This window comes from Scyliorhinus torazame, chromosome 31 (genome assembly GCF_047496885.1).
Source record: "Scyliorhinus torazame isolate Kashiwa2021f chromosome 31, sScyTor2.1, whole genome shotgun sequence".
NCBI classification, from domain to species: Eukaryota; Metazoa; Chordata; class Chondrichthyes; order Carcharhiniformes; family Scyliorhinidae; genus Scyliorhinus; species Scyliorhinus torazame.
In genome coordinates, this window is record NC_092737.1 from 4,698,362 (window position 1) to 4,715,528 (window position 17,167).

Genomic DNA, 17,167 nt, shown 5'->3' on the forward strand with positions numbered 1-17,167 from the left:
CAGGGGGTTTCCGGGGGTGTGTGTCAGTATTTACAGGGGGTCCCTGGGGTGTGTGTCAGTATTTACAGGTTGTTTCCGGGGAGTGTGTCTGTATTTACAGGGGGTCCCGGGGAGTGTGTCAGTATTTACAGGGGGGGTCCCCGGGGAGTGTGTCAGTATTTACAGGGGGGGTCCCCGGGGAGTGCGTCAGTATTTACAAGGGGTCTCCGGGAGTGTGTCAGTATTTACAGGGGGTCCCCGGGGGAGTGTGTCAGTATTTACAGGGGGTCCCCGGGGAGTGTGTCAGTATTTACAGGGGGTCCCCGGGGAATGTGTCAGTATTTACAGGGCGTCCCCGGGGGGTGTGTCAGTATTTACAGGGGGTCCCCGGGGAATGTGTCAGTATTTACAAGGTGTACCCGGGGAGTGTGTCAGTATTTACAAGGGGTCTCCGGGAGTGTGTCAGTATTTACAGGGGGTCCCCGGGGGAGTGTGTCAATATTTACAGGGGGGTCCCCGGGGAGTGAGTCAGTATTTACAGGGGGTCCCCGGGGAGTGTGTCAGTATTTACAGGTTGTTTCGGGGAGTGTGTCAGTATTTACAGGTTGTTTTTGGGGAGTGTGTCAGTATTTACAGAGGGTCCCCGGGGAGTGTGTCAGTATTTACAGAGGGTCCCCGGGGAGTGTGTCAGTATTTACAGGGGGGTCCCCGGGGAGTGTGTCAGTATTTACAGGGAGTCCCTGGGGTGTGTGTCAGTATTTACAGGGGGTGCCCGGGGTGTGTGTCAGTATTTACAGGTTGTTTCGGGGAGTTTGTCAGTATTTACAGGGGTTTCCCGGGGAGTGTGTCAGTATTTACAGGGGGCTGCCGGGGGAGAGTGTCAGTATTTACAGGGGATCCCCGGGGAATGTGTCAGTATTTACAGGGGGGGTCCCCGGGGAGTGTGTCAGTATTTACAGGGGGTCCCCGGGGGAGTGTGTCAGTATTTACAGGGGGGGTCCCCGGGGAGTGCATCAGTATTTACAGGGGGTCCCCGGGGAGTGCGTCAGCATTTACAGGGGGTCCCAGGGGAGTGCGTCAGCATTTACAGGGGGTCCCCGGGGAGTGAGTCAGTATTTACAGGGCGTCCCCGGGGAGTGTGTCAGTATTTACAGGGGGTCCCCGGGCAGTGTGTCAGTATTTACAGGGGGTCCCCGGTGAGTGTTTCAGCATTTACAGGGTGTCCCCGGGGAGTGTGTCAGTATTTACAAGGGGTCCCGGGGAGTGTGTCAGTATTTACAGGGGGTCCCCGGGGAATGAGTCAGTATTTACAGGGGGTCCCCGGTGGAGTGTGTCAGTATTTTCAGGGGGTCCCCTGGGAGTGTGTCAGTATTTACAGGGAGTCCCCGGGGAGTGTGTCAGTATTTACAGGGGGTCCCCGGGGAATGAGTCCGTATTTACAGGGGGGTATCCCCTGGGAGTGTGTTAGTATTTACAGGGAGTCCCCGGGGACTGTGTTAGTATTTACAGGGGGTACCCGGGGCGTGTGTCAGTATTTACAGGTTGTTTCTGGGGTGTGTGTCAGTGTTTACAGGGAGTCCCCGGGGAGTGTGTCAGTATTTCCAAGGAGTCCCCGGGGAGTGTGTCAGTACATACAGGGAGACCCCGGGGAGTCTGTCAATATTTACAGGGAGTTCCCGGGGAGTGTGTCAGTATTTACAGGGGGTCCCGGAGAGTGTGTCAGTATTTACAGGGCGTCCCCCGGGGGTGTGTCAGTATTTACAGGTTTTTTCAGGGAGAGTCAGTATTTACAGGGGGTCCCGGGGAGTGTGTCAGTATTTACAGGGCGTCTCCGGGGAGTGTGTCAGTATTTACAGGGGGGTCCCCGGGGAGTGTGTCAGTATTTACAATGGGTCCCCGGGGAGTGTGTCAGTATTTACAGGGGGTCCCCGGGGAGTGTGTCAGTATTTACAGGGCGTCCCCGAGGAGTGTGTCAGTATTTACAGGTTGTTTTTGGGGAGTGTGTCAGTATTTACAGAGGGTCCCCGGGGAGTGTGTCAGTATTTACAGAGGGTCCCCGGGGAGTGTGTCAGTATTTACAGGGGGGTCCCCGGGGAGTGTGTCAGTATTTACAGGGGGTCCCGGGGAGTGTGTCAGTATTTACAGAGGGTCCCCGGGGTGTGTGTCAGTATTTACATGTTGTTTCGGGGAGTTTGTCAGTATTTACAGGGGTTTCCCGGGGAGTATGTCAGTATATACAGGGGGCTGCCGGGGGAGAGTGTCAGTGTTTACAGGTTTCCGGGCGAGTGTGTCAGTGTTTACATTGGGTCCCTGGGGAGTGTGTCAGTATTTACAGGGGGTTTCCGGGGGTGTGTGTCAGTATTTACAGGGGGTCCCTGGGGTGTGTGTCAGTATTTACAGGTTGTTTCCGGGGAGTGTGTCTGTATTTACAGGGGGTCCCGGGGAGTGTGTCAGTATTTACAGGGGGGGTCCCCGGGGAGTGTGTCAGTATTTACAGGGGGGGTCCCCGGGGAGTGCGTCAGTATTTACAGGGGGTCCCCGGGGAGTGTGTCAGTATTTACAGGGCGTCCCCGGGGAGTGTGTCAGTATTTACAGGAGGGTCCCCGGGGAGTGTGTCAGTATTTACAGGTTGTTTCCGGGGAGTGTGTCAGTATTTACAGGGGGGCCCCCGGGAGTGTGTCAGTATTTTCAGGGGGTCCCCTGGGAGTGTGTCAGTATTTACAGGGAGTCCCCGGGGACTGTGTCAGTATTTACAGGGGGTCCCCGGGGGGTGTGTCAGTATTTTCAGGGGGTCCCCTGGGAGTGTGTTAGTATTTACAGGGGGTCCCGGGGAGTGTGTCAGTATTTACAGGGGGTCCCCGGGGAATGAGTCCGTATTTACAGGGGGGTATCCCCTGGGAGTGTGTTAGTATTTACAGGGAGTCCCCGGGGACTGTGTTAGTATTTACAGGGGGTACCCGGGGCGTGTGTCAGTATTTACAGGTTGTTTCTGGGGTGTGTGTCAGTGTTTACAGGGAGTCCCCGGGGAGTGTGTCAGTATTTCCAAGGAGTCCCCGGGGAGTGTGTCAGTATTTACAGGGGGTCCCGGGGAGTGTGTCAGTATTTACAGGGCGTCTCCCGGGGGTGTGTCAGTATTTACAGGTTTTTTCAGGGAGAGTCAGTATTTACAGGGGGTCCCGGGGAGTGTGTCAGTATTTACAGGGCGTCCCCGGGGAGTGTGTCAGTATTTACAGGGGGGTCCCCGGGGAGTGTGTCAGTATTTACAGAGGGTCCCCGGGGAGTGTGTCAGTATTTACAGAGGGTCCCCGGGGAGTGTGTCAGTATTTACAGGGGGGTCCCCGGGGAGTGTGTCAGTATTTACAGGGGGTCCCGGGGAGTGTGTCAGTATTTACAGAGGGTCCCCGGGGTGTGTGTCAGTATTTACATGTTGTTTCGGGGAGTTTGTCAGTATTTACAGGGGGGCCCCCGGGAGTGTGTCAGTATTTTCAGGGGGTCCCCTGGGAGTGTGTCAGTATTTACAGGGAGTCCCCGGGGACTGTGTCAGTATTTACAGGGGGTCCCCGGGGGGTGTGTCAGTATTTTCAGGGGGTCCCCTGGGAGTGTGTTAGTATTTACAGGGGGTCCCGGGGAGTGTGTCAGTATTGACAGGGGGTCCCCGGGGAATGAGTCCGTATTTACAGGGGGGTATCCCCTGGGAGTGTGTTAGTATTTACAGGGAGTCCCCGGGGACTGTGTTAGTATTTACAGGGGGTACCCGGGGCGTGTGTCAGTATTTACAGGTTGTTTCTGGGGTGTGTGTCAGTGTTTACAGGGAGTCCCCGGGGAGTGTGTCAGTATTTCCAAGGAGTCCCCGGGGAGTGTGTCAGTATTTACAGGGGGTCCCGGGGAGTGTGTCAGTATTTACAGGGCGTCTCCCGGGGGTGTGTCAGTATTTACAGGTTTTTTCAGGGAGAGTCAGTATTGACAGGGGGTCCCGGGGAGTGTGTCAGTATTTACAGGGCGTCCCCGGGGAGTGTGTCAGTATTTACAGGGGGGTCCCCGGGGAGTGTGTCAGTATTTACAGAGGGTCCCCGGGGAGTGTGTCAGTATTTACAGAGGGTCCCCGGGGAGTGTGTCAGTATTTACAGGGGGGTCCCCGGGGAGTGTGTCAGTATTTACAGGGGGTCCCGGGGAGTGTGTCAGTATTTACAGAGGGTCCCCGGGGTGTGTGTCAGTATTTACATGTTGTTTCGGGGAGTTTGTCAGTATTTACAGGGGTTTCCCGGGGAGTATGTCAGTATATACAGGGGGCTGCCGGGGGAGAGTGTCAGTGTTTACAGGTTTCCGGGCGAGTGTGTCAGTGTTTACATTGGGTCCCTGGGGAGTGTGTCAGTATCTACAGGTTGTTTCCGGGGGTGTGTGTCAGTATCTACAGGTTGTTTCCGGGGAGTGTGTCTGTATTTACAGGGGGTCCCGGGGAGTGTGTCAGTATTTACAGGGGGGGTCCCCGGGGAGTGTGTCAGTATTTACAGGGGGGGTCCCCGGGGAGTGCGTCAGTATTTACAGGGGGTCCCCGGGGAGTGTGTCAGTATTTACAGGGCGTCCCCGGGGAGTGCGTCAGTATTTACAGGAGGGTCCCCGGGGAGTGAGTCAGTATTTACAGGGGGTCCCCGGGGAGTGTGTCAGTATTTACAGGTTGTTTCCGGGGAGTGTGTCAGTATTTACAGGGGGGCCCCCGGGAGTGTGTCAGTATTTACAGGTGGTCCCCGGGTAGTGTGTCAGTATTTACAGGGCGTCTCCGGGGTGTGTGTCAGTATCTACAGGGGGTCCCCGGGGAGTGTGTCAGTATTTACAGGGGGTCCCCGAGGGAGTATGTCAGTATATACAGGGGGTCCCCGGGGAGTGTGTCAGTATTTACAGGGGGTCCCCGGGGAGTGTGTCAGTATTTACAGGGGGTCCCCGGGGAGTGTGTCAGTATTTACAGGGCGTCCCCGGGGTGTGTGTCAGTAATTACATGGGGTCCCCGGGGAGTGTGTCAGTATTTACAGGGCGTCCCCGGGGTGTGTGTCAGTATTTACAGGGGGTCCCCGGGGAGTGTGTCAGTATTTACAGGTTGTTTCCGGGGAGTGTGTCAGTATTTACAGGGGGGCCCCCGGGAGTGTGTCAGTATTTACAGGTGGTCCCCGGGTAGTGTGTCAGTATTTACAGGGCGTCTCCGGGGTGTGTGTCAGTATTTACAGAGGGTCCCCGGGGTGTGTGTCAGTATTTACAGAGGGTCCCCGGGGAGTGTGTCAGTATTTCCAAGGAGTCCCCGGGGAGTGTGTCAGTACATACAGGGAGTTCCCGGGGAGTCTGTCAATATTTACAGGGAGTTCCCGGGGAGTGTGTTAGTATTTACAGGGGGTCCCGGGGAGTGTCAGTATTTACAGAGGGTCCCCGGGGAGTGTGTCAGTATTTACAGGGCGTCCCCCGGGGGTGTGTCAGTATTTACAGGTTTTTTCAGGGAGAGTCAGTATTTACAGGGGGTCCCCGGGGAGAGGGTCAGTATTTACAGGGGGTCCCCGGGGAGTGTGTCAGTATTTACAGGGCGTCCCCGGGGAGTGTGTCAGTATTTACAGGGGGGTCCCCGGGGAGTGAGTCATTATTTACAGGGGGTCCCCGGTGAGTGTGTCAGTATTTACAGGGGGTCCCCGGGGAGTGTGTCAGTATTTACAAGGGGTCCCGGGGAGTGTGTTAGTATCTACAGGGGGTCCCGGGGAATGTGTCAGTATTTACAGGGGGTCCCCGGTGGAGTGTGTCAGTATTTCCAGGGGGTCCCCGGGGAGTGTGTCAGTATTTACAGGAGGTCCCAGGGGAGTGTGTCAGTACATACAGGGAGACCCCGGGTAGTCTGTCAATATTTACAGGGAGTTCCCGGGGAGTGTGTCAGTATTTACAGGGGTTCCCGGGGGGAGTGTGTCAGTATTTACAGGGGGTCCCCGGGGAGTGTGTCAGTATTTACAGGGGGTCCCCGGGGAGTGTGTCAGTATTTACAGGGAGTCCCCTGGGAGTGTGTCAGTATTTACAGGTTGTTTCCGGGGAGTGTGTCAGCATTTACAGGGGGTCCCTGGGAGTGTGTCAGTATTTACAGGGGGTTCCCGGGGTGTGTGTCAGTATTTACAGGGCGTCCCCGGGGAGTGTGTCAGTATTTACAGGGGGTTCCCGGGGAGTGTGTCCCTCTTTGCAGGGGCTCCCAGAATGAGGGAACAAAGAATGGAATGACTTGCTGACTGAGATGAAATGTGTCTGGGAGGAGACCCGCTTAGAGCAGAAACACCACCTGTTTCTGCCCTGTTGGGCCTATTTCTGTCCTGCAAATTCTGTGTAAATTGATGTCTATGAAGCTTGTTGAAGTGAGAGAGTTGATCGATGTGTTCTGTATTCCCAAATAGTTGCAGCTCACCATTGATGAGTACAAATCTTCGAGCCTGGCGATCAAACAGTACGCCTACCAAATGAGTGAGATGCTGCTGGTGCTTATCGACAGCAAGCGCACATACAGCGACAAGGAGTTCAAGGACGCACAGCAAGCACACCAAGAAAACGTTCAGTCGAAACTCTCAAAACTACACAAAGAGATCGTAACCATCATGCGGCAGACCTATCTGGTCTTTAAGAGCGACGGGTCCGAGGTGAGTTGGATGCGCTCTGATGTATTTATGCAGTGGCTTACTCTGCCCTTTTATTTCTCTTCTGCCGTAATTGTTAATCCGGGTTCCTCCCTCTCAGGGTGAGGTTGCGCTCTGCGTGGGTTCACCCCCAAACAAAGAGGTTCAACTGATCCTCCCGCAGGTACCTGCCGTCCTTGGCTAATCGCTCCTTTGAGCGACAAGTGGTCACCGGAGATCCTTGGCAACCGACGTCCATCTTGTGCGCAGGGGCAGAACCCAAGGGCTGTTTGATTACCATCGTGAGGAATGGGAAACTTCGGCAAATGGTTGCCGTGAGCCCCAGCATTGAGGCCATCCCTTCAGGAAGAGACAAAAGCAAAAGGACATCCTGTATAAATCCAAGAGCAGCACTCGGCCTGTGGGCAGGGAGGCTGCAGGTTGCCGGTGTCGAATGGCACTGTGATGAAGGAGGCTGTTCAAGTTCGTGTCACTCTGCTCTGCTCTCTATCCCTTGGGCTTTGCAGTCCTTCCAACTGTCAAATGTTTTTCCACTTCCCTCTGGGGGGTGCGGTTGCCAGCTTTGCTAACTCAGTGAGTGTGACGATTGACCCAATTCTGATATTTAATCTACCTTTCGGCCTTGCTCCCTGTGGCCTCGTAGGTGCAGCATTATTGGTTGAATTATGCCAGGAAGGTGGACCGAACGGTGGAGGAAGCCTTCAGACTCAACATTAAGCGGTCGCTGCTGGAGCTGTCCAAGGCCATCAACGGGGACCCGAAATCCACACCCAATGCCCTCTTCAGGGTCATGGTGACCCTCCTGGACGACACGCCGGGCAGTCCGCCACGGGTAGGGCCACCTCACCGCCGACTGCAGCCCGTTTGGGGCGAAGGCTGCGGTCAGCTGTCAAACTGCTTTTTTGTCGGGTGAGGGTATTTGTGGACTAAGGATCAGGGAAGAGTTGACGGAAGAGCGTAACCGTGATCTGATTGAATGGTGGGAGCTGCTGAGAGAGACGGGATGGTTTCCTGTTCCTCGCTTCCTATTTCGGGCAGATGCTGAGTAACTTCAGGGAGGAGTTAGACTGATTTGTAATCGGTAACGGATTGAAGGGTTACGGAGAACGGGCAGGACGGTGGAGCTCAGGCCAAGATGAGATCAGCCGGTGTTGAACAGTGGTGCTGGGTCGAAAGCTAAATTGCTCCTGCTCCTAGTTCTGATGTTCTCAGAATGTACGACACCTGATTTCACCTTCCAGCTCTCGCGTCTGTAGCCCTGTACGTAACAGCACCTCCAGCGCAAATTTGATGGGCTGGTTCTCCGCCCCGCCGCATTTGTGCCCGAACCCGCTGGCGGGATTCCCCGTCACGCCAGCCGGTCAATGGGGTTTCCCGTTGTGGGGCAGCCCCACGCCGTCGGGAAACCCACGGGCGCCGGCAAAACGGGGAATCCGGCTGGCGGAGAATCCCGCCCGGCGGAGAATCCCGCCCGATATTTTTGATCAATAAGGGGATTCCTTCATTAAAATGGAGATCAGGGGCCATGGGGCGAAGGCAGGAGAGTGGAGATGGGGAACAGATCAGCCACCGTCGAATGGTGCAGCAGAACCGATGGGCCGAATGGCCTAATTCTCCTCCTATATCTTATGTTCTTGTGGTCTGTTCCTATCTTTCTATTTTGGGGCTTGTCCTGTGCCTTGGGGCAGCCACTTATTCTCCACTCATCTGCTTTCAGGTGGAGTTTTCCCCAACTCTAGCCAGACTTGCAAACACTGTCAACAGCATCAGTATACAGATTAAGAACACCCTCTCCATCTTCAAACGCATCCCAGAGCTACTGACCCGGAGGAAATCTACCCTGATTCCAGTCCACCAAAATATCGGTAAGCGGTAATCGCGTCCCCTCCGCCAGTTCTTAGTTGTGTTAAAGCTCGGGGAGTTGGCCTGGCTCCTGAGCAACATGTATCTCCGAGGTATTGCATCGCAAAACGGCACACCGTGAAACGCTGCTCGGCGTCAAGCCACGTGTGCACACCGACGCACACACGCACACATACACAGGCATACATATGTACAGACACACACAAGCGCACACACATGCACATGCACACACAGGCATGCATACATACACAGGCATGCATACATACACAGCCACAGGCACACACAGGCATGCGCACACACAGGCACACGCATACACAGCCACAGGCACGCAGGCATACATACGTACAGACACGCACACATGCGCACACACAGGCACATGCACACAGACATGTATACATACATACACACATGCACAAGCACACACAGGCACATGTGCACACAGGCATGCACTCAGGCATACGACAGGCAGGCATGCGTACGCACACAGGCATACATACACACACAGGCATACATACATACGGACACACATGCACACATAGGCATGCACACACACATGGTTGCTCCATCATTCACTTCATTCACTTGAAATCTGTCCGATGTCGCGCCTCATTCAGGCAATGCCTCCGTTTAAAAAAAAAAAAAAAAAAAAAATTCTCAGAATTGTTTTCCGATTCCTCCATGGTCTGACCCTCTCCCTATCTCTGGAACTGACTCCAGCTCCGCAAGCCCCTGAGCTCTTCGAGTTCCTCCAATTCTGGAATCTTTCACACTCCCAATTGGCTCATTGGCGCCGGTGCCTTCAGCTGTCTGGGGCGGGAATGGTCTGGAATTCCCTCTCTAAACCTCTCACCGCCGCTCTACTCCTTTAAAACGCTTTTTAAAATCTCACCAGCCTTGTGTTCTCCTGTCCTGATGCGGCTCGGTGTCAGAGTATGCATTGTTGAGGGTTTTTACTGCATCAAAGGTGCTACGTATACGCAAGTAGTTATTACAACGCCTTTCCCTCCTGGCAGAGAACGATGATGAGATAAAGAAGATCCAGGGCATGATCAATGGCGGCATGGCAACCAACGCTTCAAATCTTCAGAACTACCTCAAAACCTGGGACACCTATCGCGAGATCTGGGAGATCAACAAAGATTCCTTCATCCGCCGTTACCAGCGCCTCAATCCGGCCGTCTCGTCCTTTGATGCAGATATTGCCCGGTGAGAGATTTTGAGGCGATGTTCGAAATACTGCAAGGGAGAGGGGGAGGGGTTTTGAAAGGACTTCAAGCTGAACCCACCCTTTCCAATCGATTTCTTTTGCGCTCGTTTGAGCCCCTTTTTACCTCTGGCTGAGGTCACTGAATAATGATTGGGTAAAGCAACCCCGCAGTCGTCTCCCAAGCCTGATAGTGTTCTTGTGCAGCTTGGTTTCGAAGTGTACCATCCCTACCACACTCTGAGCACCGTGCACAATTCTGCTCTCTCTATCTCTTGGCTAGCTCACACTCGGAGCACTGTGCACAATTCTGCTCTCTCTATCTCTTGGCAAGCTCACACTCGGAGCACTGTGCACGATTCTGCTCTCTCTATGTCTTGGCTAGCTCACACTCGGAGCACTCTGCACAATTCTGGTCTCTCTATATCTTGGCTAGCTCACACTCCGAGCACTGTGCACGATTCTGCTCTCTATATCTTGGCTAGCTCACACCCGGAGCACTGTGCACGATTCCGCTCTCTGTATATCTTGGCTAGCTCACACCCGGAGCACTGTGCACGATTCTGCTCTCTATATCTTGGCTAGCTCACACCCGGAGCACTGTGCACGATTCTGCTCTCTGTATATCTTGGCTAGCTCACACCCGGAGCACTGTGCACGATTCTGCTCTCTGTATATCTTGGCTAGCTCACACTCGGAGCACTGTGCACAATGAGTCTCTATATATTTCTTTAAAAATATATTTTATTCGCCCCCCCCCCCTTTCACCCCTAAACTCTTTCCCCCCCCCCCCCCCCCCCCCAAATCCTCAAACATGGACAGAAACAGCCTCCACCCTGAGTAAAACCGCTCTTTCCACCTCCAAAGGGCGAAATCAATTTTTTCCCACCGGAAAAATTTGTACAGCTCCCCCAACCCTCACCTTAAACTGTCTCATCGTCGCACAAGAGGAGGTTGATTTGACCCAATGTATTATTTCACTCCAGGCCCCACCATCCCAGCTCTATCCCAGCTCTCCCTCCCACTTTTGCTGCCACTAGCGCCTTCTCAACTCCCCCTCAACCACCCATAGATATCCCCGATCTTCCCCACATACAGACCGTTTAACCGTGCCATTTAACCCATGCACACTCCACGTTAGAATCATCACCAGAGGTTTCTAACCTCCCCCTCCCCCCCCCCCCCCCCCCTTCTCCCTCCCCCTCTGCTGAGGTCTACCAGCCTCACCTAACCCAAACCCTGTCCAACTATCTGCCCCTCACTAACCCGAGCCTGTCCAAAATGGCTACCCCCTCCATCCTCACCGAACCCAAACCCCGCCCGACTATCTGCCCCTCACTAACCCGAGCCTGTCCAAAATGGCTACCCCCTCCATCCTCACCGAACCCAAACCCCGCCCGACTATCTGCCCCTCACTAACCCGAGCCTGTCCAAAATGGCTGTTCCCTCCATCCTCACCTAAACCCATCCAGAAAAACCAGCTGCGTCACTAGCCCTCCCCTGACACTCAGGCGATCCACTGCAGCCCCCACCCCACCCCCACAATGTTTCTGTTCATGAGCATACCCTGCGATCAACGTGATTCCCAGCTGAAGGTGCAAACATCAGACCCCACCCAAACTACCCCCCCCCACTCTGCTTACTCCATACCGCCCTCCCCTTTGACCCACCCTAATACCCAACCACCCTGTGCTGAAAACACCAAATACTGCTCGTACGTAACACACCTTAAGACAAGTAACAATCAGAACAAAACGGCAGCAGTAAAAAACGCACACGTGCAAGAAAACACCACCGATCAACTTCAAACAAAACCTGGATGAGCATAATAAGTCGTAAACCGTACAAAAGTCCCAACATTAGTCCTCCCCCAACCCATGCTCCTTGGCGAAGTCATTTGCCTCCTCCTCATCAAAAAGTATCGTCCACTGCCTTATTCAACCCCGCCCGTCTCTTAGCCAGGGGAGCCCCAATGTCTTGATCAATCCGCATCTGATTTCCCTGCCAGCCGCAGTCTCGAGTCGCCCTGGCCCATCTCAGAATCTTTTCCTTGTCCTGGAATCACCGTCTGAGGCAGCTCCCCAGCCCTCGGCCTCTGTCGCGGGGACCGACGGGCCTGATCCACCATCCTCCGCTAACTTCCCAAACCTCCTCGAGACGTAGCCCGCTGGACACTCGTTCCTCAACTCCCTCCGGCAAACCCGCCATTTGCCAGCTCTGCCGCCTGGACCGGTTCTCCTGTTCATCCACCCTCTCACGCAGCACCTTGCAGGCCCCCCCCCGGCAACGCCATCCCCGCCTCCAACGGAACGATCCGGTCACTCGGGTCTGTCACCACCCTTTCCACCTCCGTGGATCGTCGCACCTTGCTATTCCAAGCGCTTCTCCACACGATCCAAAGTCCTTTGACCAGTCTCCCTGCATCTCTGTTGCCGAAATTCCCCCTAATAAAGTCCGTCAACTGCCCCCCTTCCCCCTCCGCCATTTTTCCCAATGGTTCTGCGCCACGAGACATCCTCCAAACCCCGAGCCAGGGCTCTCACCAACATTTTACCGGGTCTGATGCCCCGCCGACATTCCACTCTGGGGGAGAAACTACCATCTTCCCCTTACTTCACATTTTATCCACAGAGTTCCCCCATTAAATGAGCAGAAACGGTCAAAACCAACACCCCCAACAGGAGCCACCTTGTGTGCGACCGATCGGACCATGGCCGCCACCGGAAGTCGCGTCTCCCGATATCTTTTAATGACCACTCTTGGAGACCGGATCCGTGCCCTGTTCTCCCTGAGCAAAATCACTGGACTCTTCAGTCCAAAAGGGTAGCCTGATAAAGGTCTTTAAAAGCACGAAAAAGTTCCCTGGGGAAAGTATGTTGGGAAGACCAGAACTGGGGCCATTAATACCAAAGAGTCAATAATAATTCTATTAGGGAATTCATATTGACCAGAAAATGTGGGACTCACTCCCACATGGAGTGGTCGAGGGCGGTACAGTAGCACAGTGGTTAGCACCATTGCTTCACAGCTCCAGGGACCCGGGTTCGAATCCCGGCTTGGGACACTGTCTGTGCGGAATCTGCACGTTCGCCCCGTGTCTGCGAGGGTTTCCTCCGGGTGCTCCGGTTTCCTCCCGCAAGTCCAGAAAGACATGCTTGTAGGTGAATTGGGCATTCTGAATTCTCCCTCCGTGTAACCGGACAGGCGCCGGAGTGTGGCGACTAGGGGCTTTTCACAGTAACTTCATTGCAGTGTTAATGTCAGCCTACTTGTGACAATAACAGATTATTATTATTATTAACTTTGCTCTTCCTTTGCAGCTACACAGAAGTGGCCAACAATGTCCAGAAGGAGGAGACAGTCGTGCAGATTCAGTTTGTCCTTCTCGATTGTTCTCCGTTGAAGTTCTCCCTGGTTCAACACTGTAACGAGTGGCAAAATAAGTTCACCACGCTGCTGAGTGAGATGGCGGGCCACATGCTGCTGGACTTTTGCCAGTTCCTTGAAAACAGTCGAGACAAGTGGGTACACACTCCGCCCCCGTCTGTGCCTGTTTTGTGTTTGCGTCTGCCCGTTGAGAACTTGGCCGCCCTCTCTTCGTCATCACTTTCGGTTAATCGCGAAAGGACGGGGCGTTTGCTCCTTTTGAAAGATGGCTGTCTGCTCTCCTAATGGCTCTCACTCTCTCCCCGGTACAATTCCAAACCAGAGTCTTGAACTTCTTTCGCACCGTTCGCTACCCACGGTGGCCCCAAGTGCTTTATGGCCAATCGAATTCATTAAAAAAAATTTAAACATTTTTTTAATTAAAGGTTTTCATAAAATATCAATAACAAAATGAGAAACAAAAAAGAACCCAACAGGGTTAAGTACAAAACACAATCTAAAAAAGCAACCCCCCAAACCCCTCCCCCCCCCCCCCCCCCCCCCCCCCCCCCCCCGCCCCGTGCCTAAATAATAAATTAACATTAACACCCCGACTTAAGACAACAGGTGTATGCACCCCCTCAGACCCTCCAGTGTAAATAACATAAAGTAAACCCCCCCCCCCCCTCCCCCCCGAGCTGCTGCTGCCATTGACCAATGTCTATCGTTCTGCCAGAAAGTCTAAGAACGGTTGCCACCGCCTAAAGAACCCTTGTACCAACCCTCTCAAGGCGAATTTCACCCTCTCCAACTTAATGAACCCTGCCATATCGCTGATCCAGGATTCCACGCTTGGGGGCCTCGCATCTTTCCACTGAAGGAGAATCCTTCGCCGGGCTACCAGGGACGCAAAGGCCAGAATTCCGGCCTCTTTCGCCTCCTGCACTCCCGGCTCCTCTGCCACCCCAAATATTGTGAGTCCCCGGCCCGGTTTGACCCTGGATCCTACCACTCTCGACACCGTCCTCACTACGCCCTTCCAAAATTCCTCCAGCGCTGGGCATGCCCAGAACATATGGGTGTGATTTGCTGGGCTCCCTGAGCACCTAACACACCTGTCCTCACCCCCAAAGAACCTGCTCATCCTTGTCCCGGTCACGTGTGCCCTGTGCAGCACCTTAAACTGTATGAGGCTGAGCCTCGCGCACGAAGAGGAAGAGTTCACCCTCCCCAGGGCATCTGCCCACGTCCCCTCTTCGATCTCCTCTCCCAACTCCTCCTCCCACTTACCTTTCAACTCCACCACCGAGGCCTCTTCCTCCTCCTACATCGCCTGGTAAGTTTCCGAGATCTCCCCCCCCCCCCCCCCCCCCCCCCCCCCCGAGAGCACCCTGTCCTGTACTGTGTGTGGCAGTAGCCATGGGAATTCCACCACCTGACAACTGGCAAACGCCCTTACCTGTAAGTACCTGAAGGTGTTCCCTGGGGGGAGCCTGTACTTCTCATCCAGCTCACCCAAGCTCGCGAACTTCCCGTCCACAAACAGGTCCCCCAACTTTCGTATCCCTGCCCTGTGCCACCCCAAAAACCCTCCACCTGTTCTTCCTGGGGCGAACCGGTGGTTCCCCCGTAATGGGGTCCATGCCGAAGCCCTAACTTCCCCCCTATGCTGCCTCCACTGCCCCCAAATTTTGAGGGCCGCCACCACTACCGGGCTCGTGGTATACCTCCTTGGAGGGAGCGGCAGCGGCGCCGTTGCCAGCGCCCCCAGACTCGTACCCACACAGGACGCCGTCTCCAGCCTCTTCCATGCAGCCCCCTCCCCCTCCATCACCCACTTGCGCACTATTGTCGCATTGGCGGCCCAGTAGTACCCACAGAGGTTGGGCAGCGCCAGCCCCCCCCTATCTCTACTCCGCTCCAGGAACACCCTTCTCACCCTCGGAGTCCCTCGCGCCCACACAAACCCCATTATACTCCTGTTAACCCGCCTGAAAAAAGCCTTCGGGATAAACACGGGGAGGCACTGGAACAGGAACAAAAACCTTGGGAGCACCGTTATTTTGATTGACTGCACCCTACCCGCCAGGGACAGCGGCAACGCGCCCCACCTCTTGAACTCCTCCTCCATTTGCTCCACCAGCCTTGTAAAGTTAAGCCAATGCAGGGCCCCCCAGCTCCTGGCCACCTGGACCCCCAAATATCTGAAGCTCCTCTCCGCCCTTTTTAGTGGGAGCTCGCCAATCCCCCTCTCCTGGTCCCCTAGCTGAACTACGAACAGCTCGCTCTTCCCCATATTGAGCTTGTACCCCGAAAAGTCCTCGAATTCGATAAGGATCCTCATTACCGCTGGCATTCCTCCCACCGGGTCCGCCACATACAGCAGCAGGTCGTCCACAAAAAGCGACACCCTGTGCTCCTCCCCACCCCGCACCAACCCCCTCCAGTTCCTCGGCTCTCTCAGTGCCATAGCCAGGGGTTCAATCGCCAGTGCGAAGAGCAGGGGGGACAGCGGACACCCCTGTCTTGTCCCTCGGTGCAACCGAAAGTACTCGGACCTCCTGCTATTTGTGGCCACACTCGCCATGGGGACCTCATACAACAGCCTAACCCACCTGACAAACCCCTCCCCAAACCCGAACCTCTTCAGCACCTCCCACAGGTACCCCCACTCTACCCTATCGAAGGCTTTCTCAGCGTCCATCGCCACCACTATCTCCGCCTCCCCCTCCCTCACCGGCATCATGATAACGTTCAAAAGCCTCCGCACATTCGCGTTCAACTGTCTCCCCTTCACAAACCCCGTCTGGTCTTCATGGATGATCTGTGGCACACAATCCTCAATCCTCGTGGCTAAGACCTTCGCCAGCACCTTGGCATCTACATTTAGCAAGGAAATCGGTCTGTAAGACCCACATTGCAGGGGATCCTTGTCCCGCTTCAGGATCAAGGAGATCAGTGCCCGGGACATCGTCGGTGGTAAAGCCCCCCCCCCTCCCTTGCCTCATTGAAGGCCCTAACTAACAGCGTGCCCAACAGGTCCATATATTTTTTTATAGAACTCAACCGGGAAACCGTCCGGCCCCGGTGCCTTTCCCGCCTGCATGCTTCCTATCCCTTTGATCAGCTCCTCCAGCCCAATCGGGGCCCCCAGTCCCGCCACCAGTCCCTCTTCCACCTTTGGAAACCTCAATTGGTCCAGGAAATGGCCCATCCCTCCCTCCTCCCGTGGGGGCTCGGATCGGTACAATTCCTCGTAGAAGTCCCTGAAGACCCCATTGATGCCAACCCCACTCCCCACCACGCTCCCTCCCCTGTCCTTAACTCCCCCGATCTCCCTAGCTGCGTCCCGCTTCCGAAGCTGATGCGCCAGCATCCGGCTTGCCTTTTCCCCATACTTGTAGACCGCCCCCTGGGCCTTCCTCCACTGCACCTCCGCCTTCCTGGTGGTCACCAGGTCGAATTCGGCCTGGAGGCTGCGCCTCTCCCTTAACAATCCTTCCGCATATCTCCTGTCTACCCTCACCACCTCCCCCACCAGCCTCTCCCTCTCCCCTGCTCCCTCCGCTCCTTGTGGGCCCTGATGGAGATCAGCTCTCCCCTCACCACCGCCTTCAGTGCCTCCCATATCATCCCCACTCGGACCTCCCCGTTGTCGTTGGTCTCCAAGTACCTCTCTATACTTCCTCGGACCCGCTCGCTCACCTCCTCGTCCGCCAACAGCCCCACCTCCAAGCGCCACAGCGGGCGCTGGTCCCTCTCCTCTCCCATCTCCAAGTCCACCCAATGCGGGGCGTGGTCCGAAATGGCTATTGCCGAATACTCGGTATCCTCTACTCTCGCTATCAGCGCCCTACTCAAAATGAAAAAGGCGATTCGAGAATAAGCCTTATGGACATGTGAGAAGAATGAAAATTCCCTAGCCCCCGGCCTTGCAAATCTCCAAGGGTCCACCCCTCCCATTTGGTCCATAAATCCCCTCAACACTCTAGCCGCCGTCGGCTTCCTACCCGTCCTAGACCTGGAGCGATCCAGTGCAGGATCCAACACCGTGTTAAAGTCTCCCCCCATTATCAGGCCCCCCACTTCCATGTCTGGGATCCGACCC

General features: G+C 55.1%; 1 protein-coding gene across 1 annotated transcript in view; it reads left to right on the forward strand.

The window, feature by feature from the left end:
* The window catches only part of dnah2 (dynein, axonemal, heavy chain 2), a 314,816-nt gene that overhangs the window by 68,184 nt on the left and 229,465 nt on the right, over positions 1–17,167 (forward strand). Inside the window, exons 17-21 of the mRNA XM_072493227.1 lie at positions 6,390–6,629; positions 7,270–7,458; positions 8,344–8,491; positions 9,503–9,695; positions 13,014–13,214. Of these exons, the coding sequence (XP_072349328.1) occupies positions 6,390–6,629; positions 7,270–7,458; positions 8,344–8,491; positions 9,503–9,695; positions 13,014–13,214 (971 nt within the window). The remainder of the gene's footprint in view (positions 1–6,389; positions 6,630–7,269; positions 7,459–8,343; positions 8,492–9,502; positions 9,696–13,013; positions 13,215–17,167) is intronic.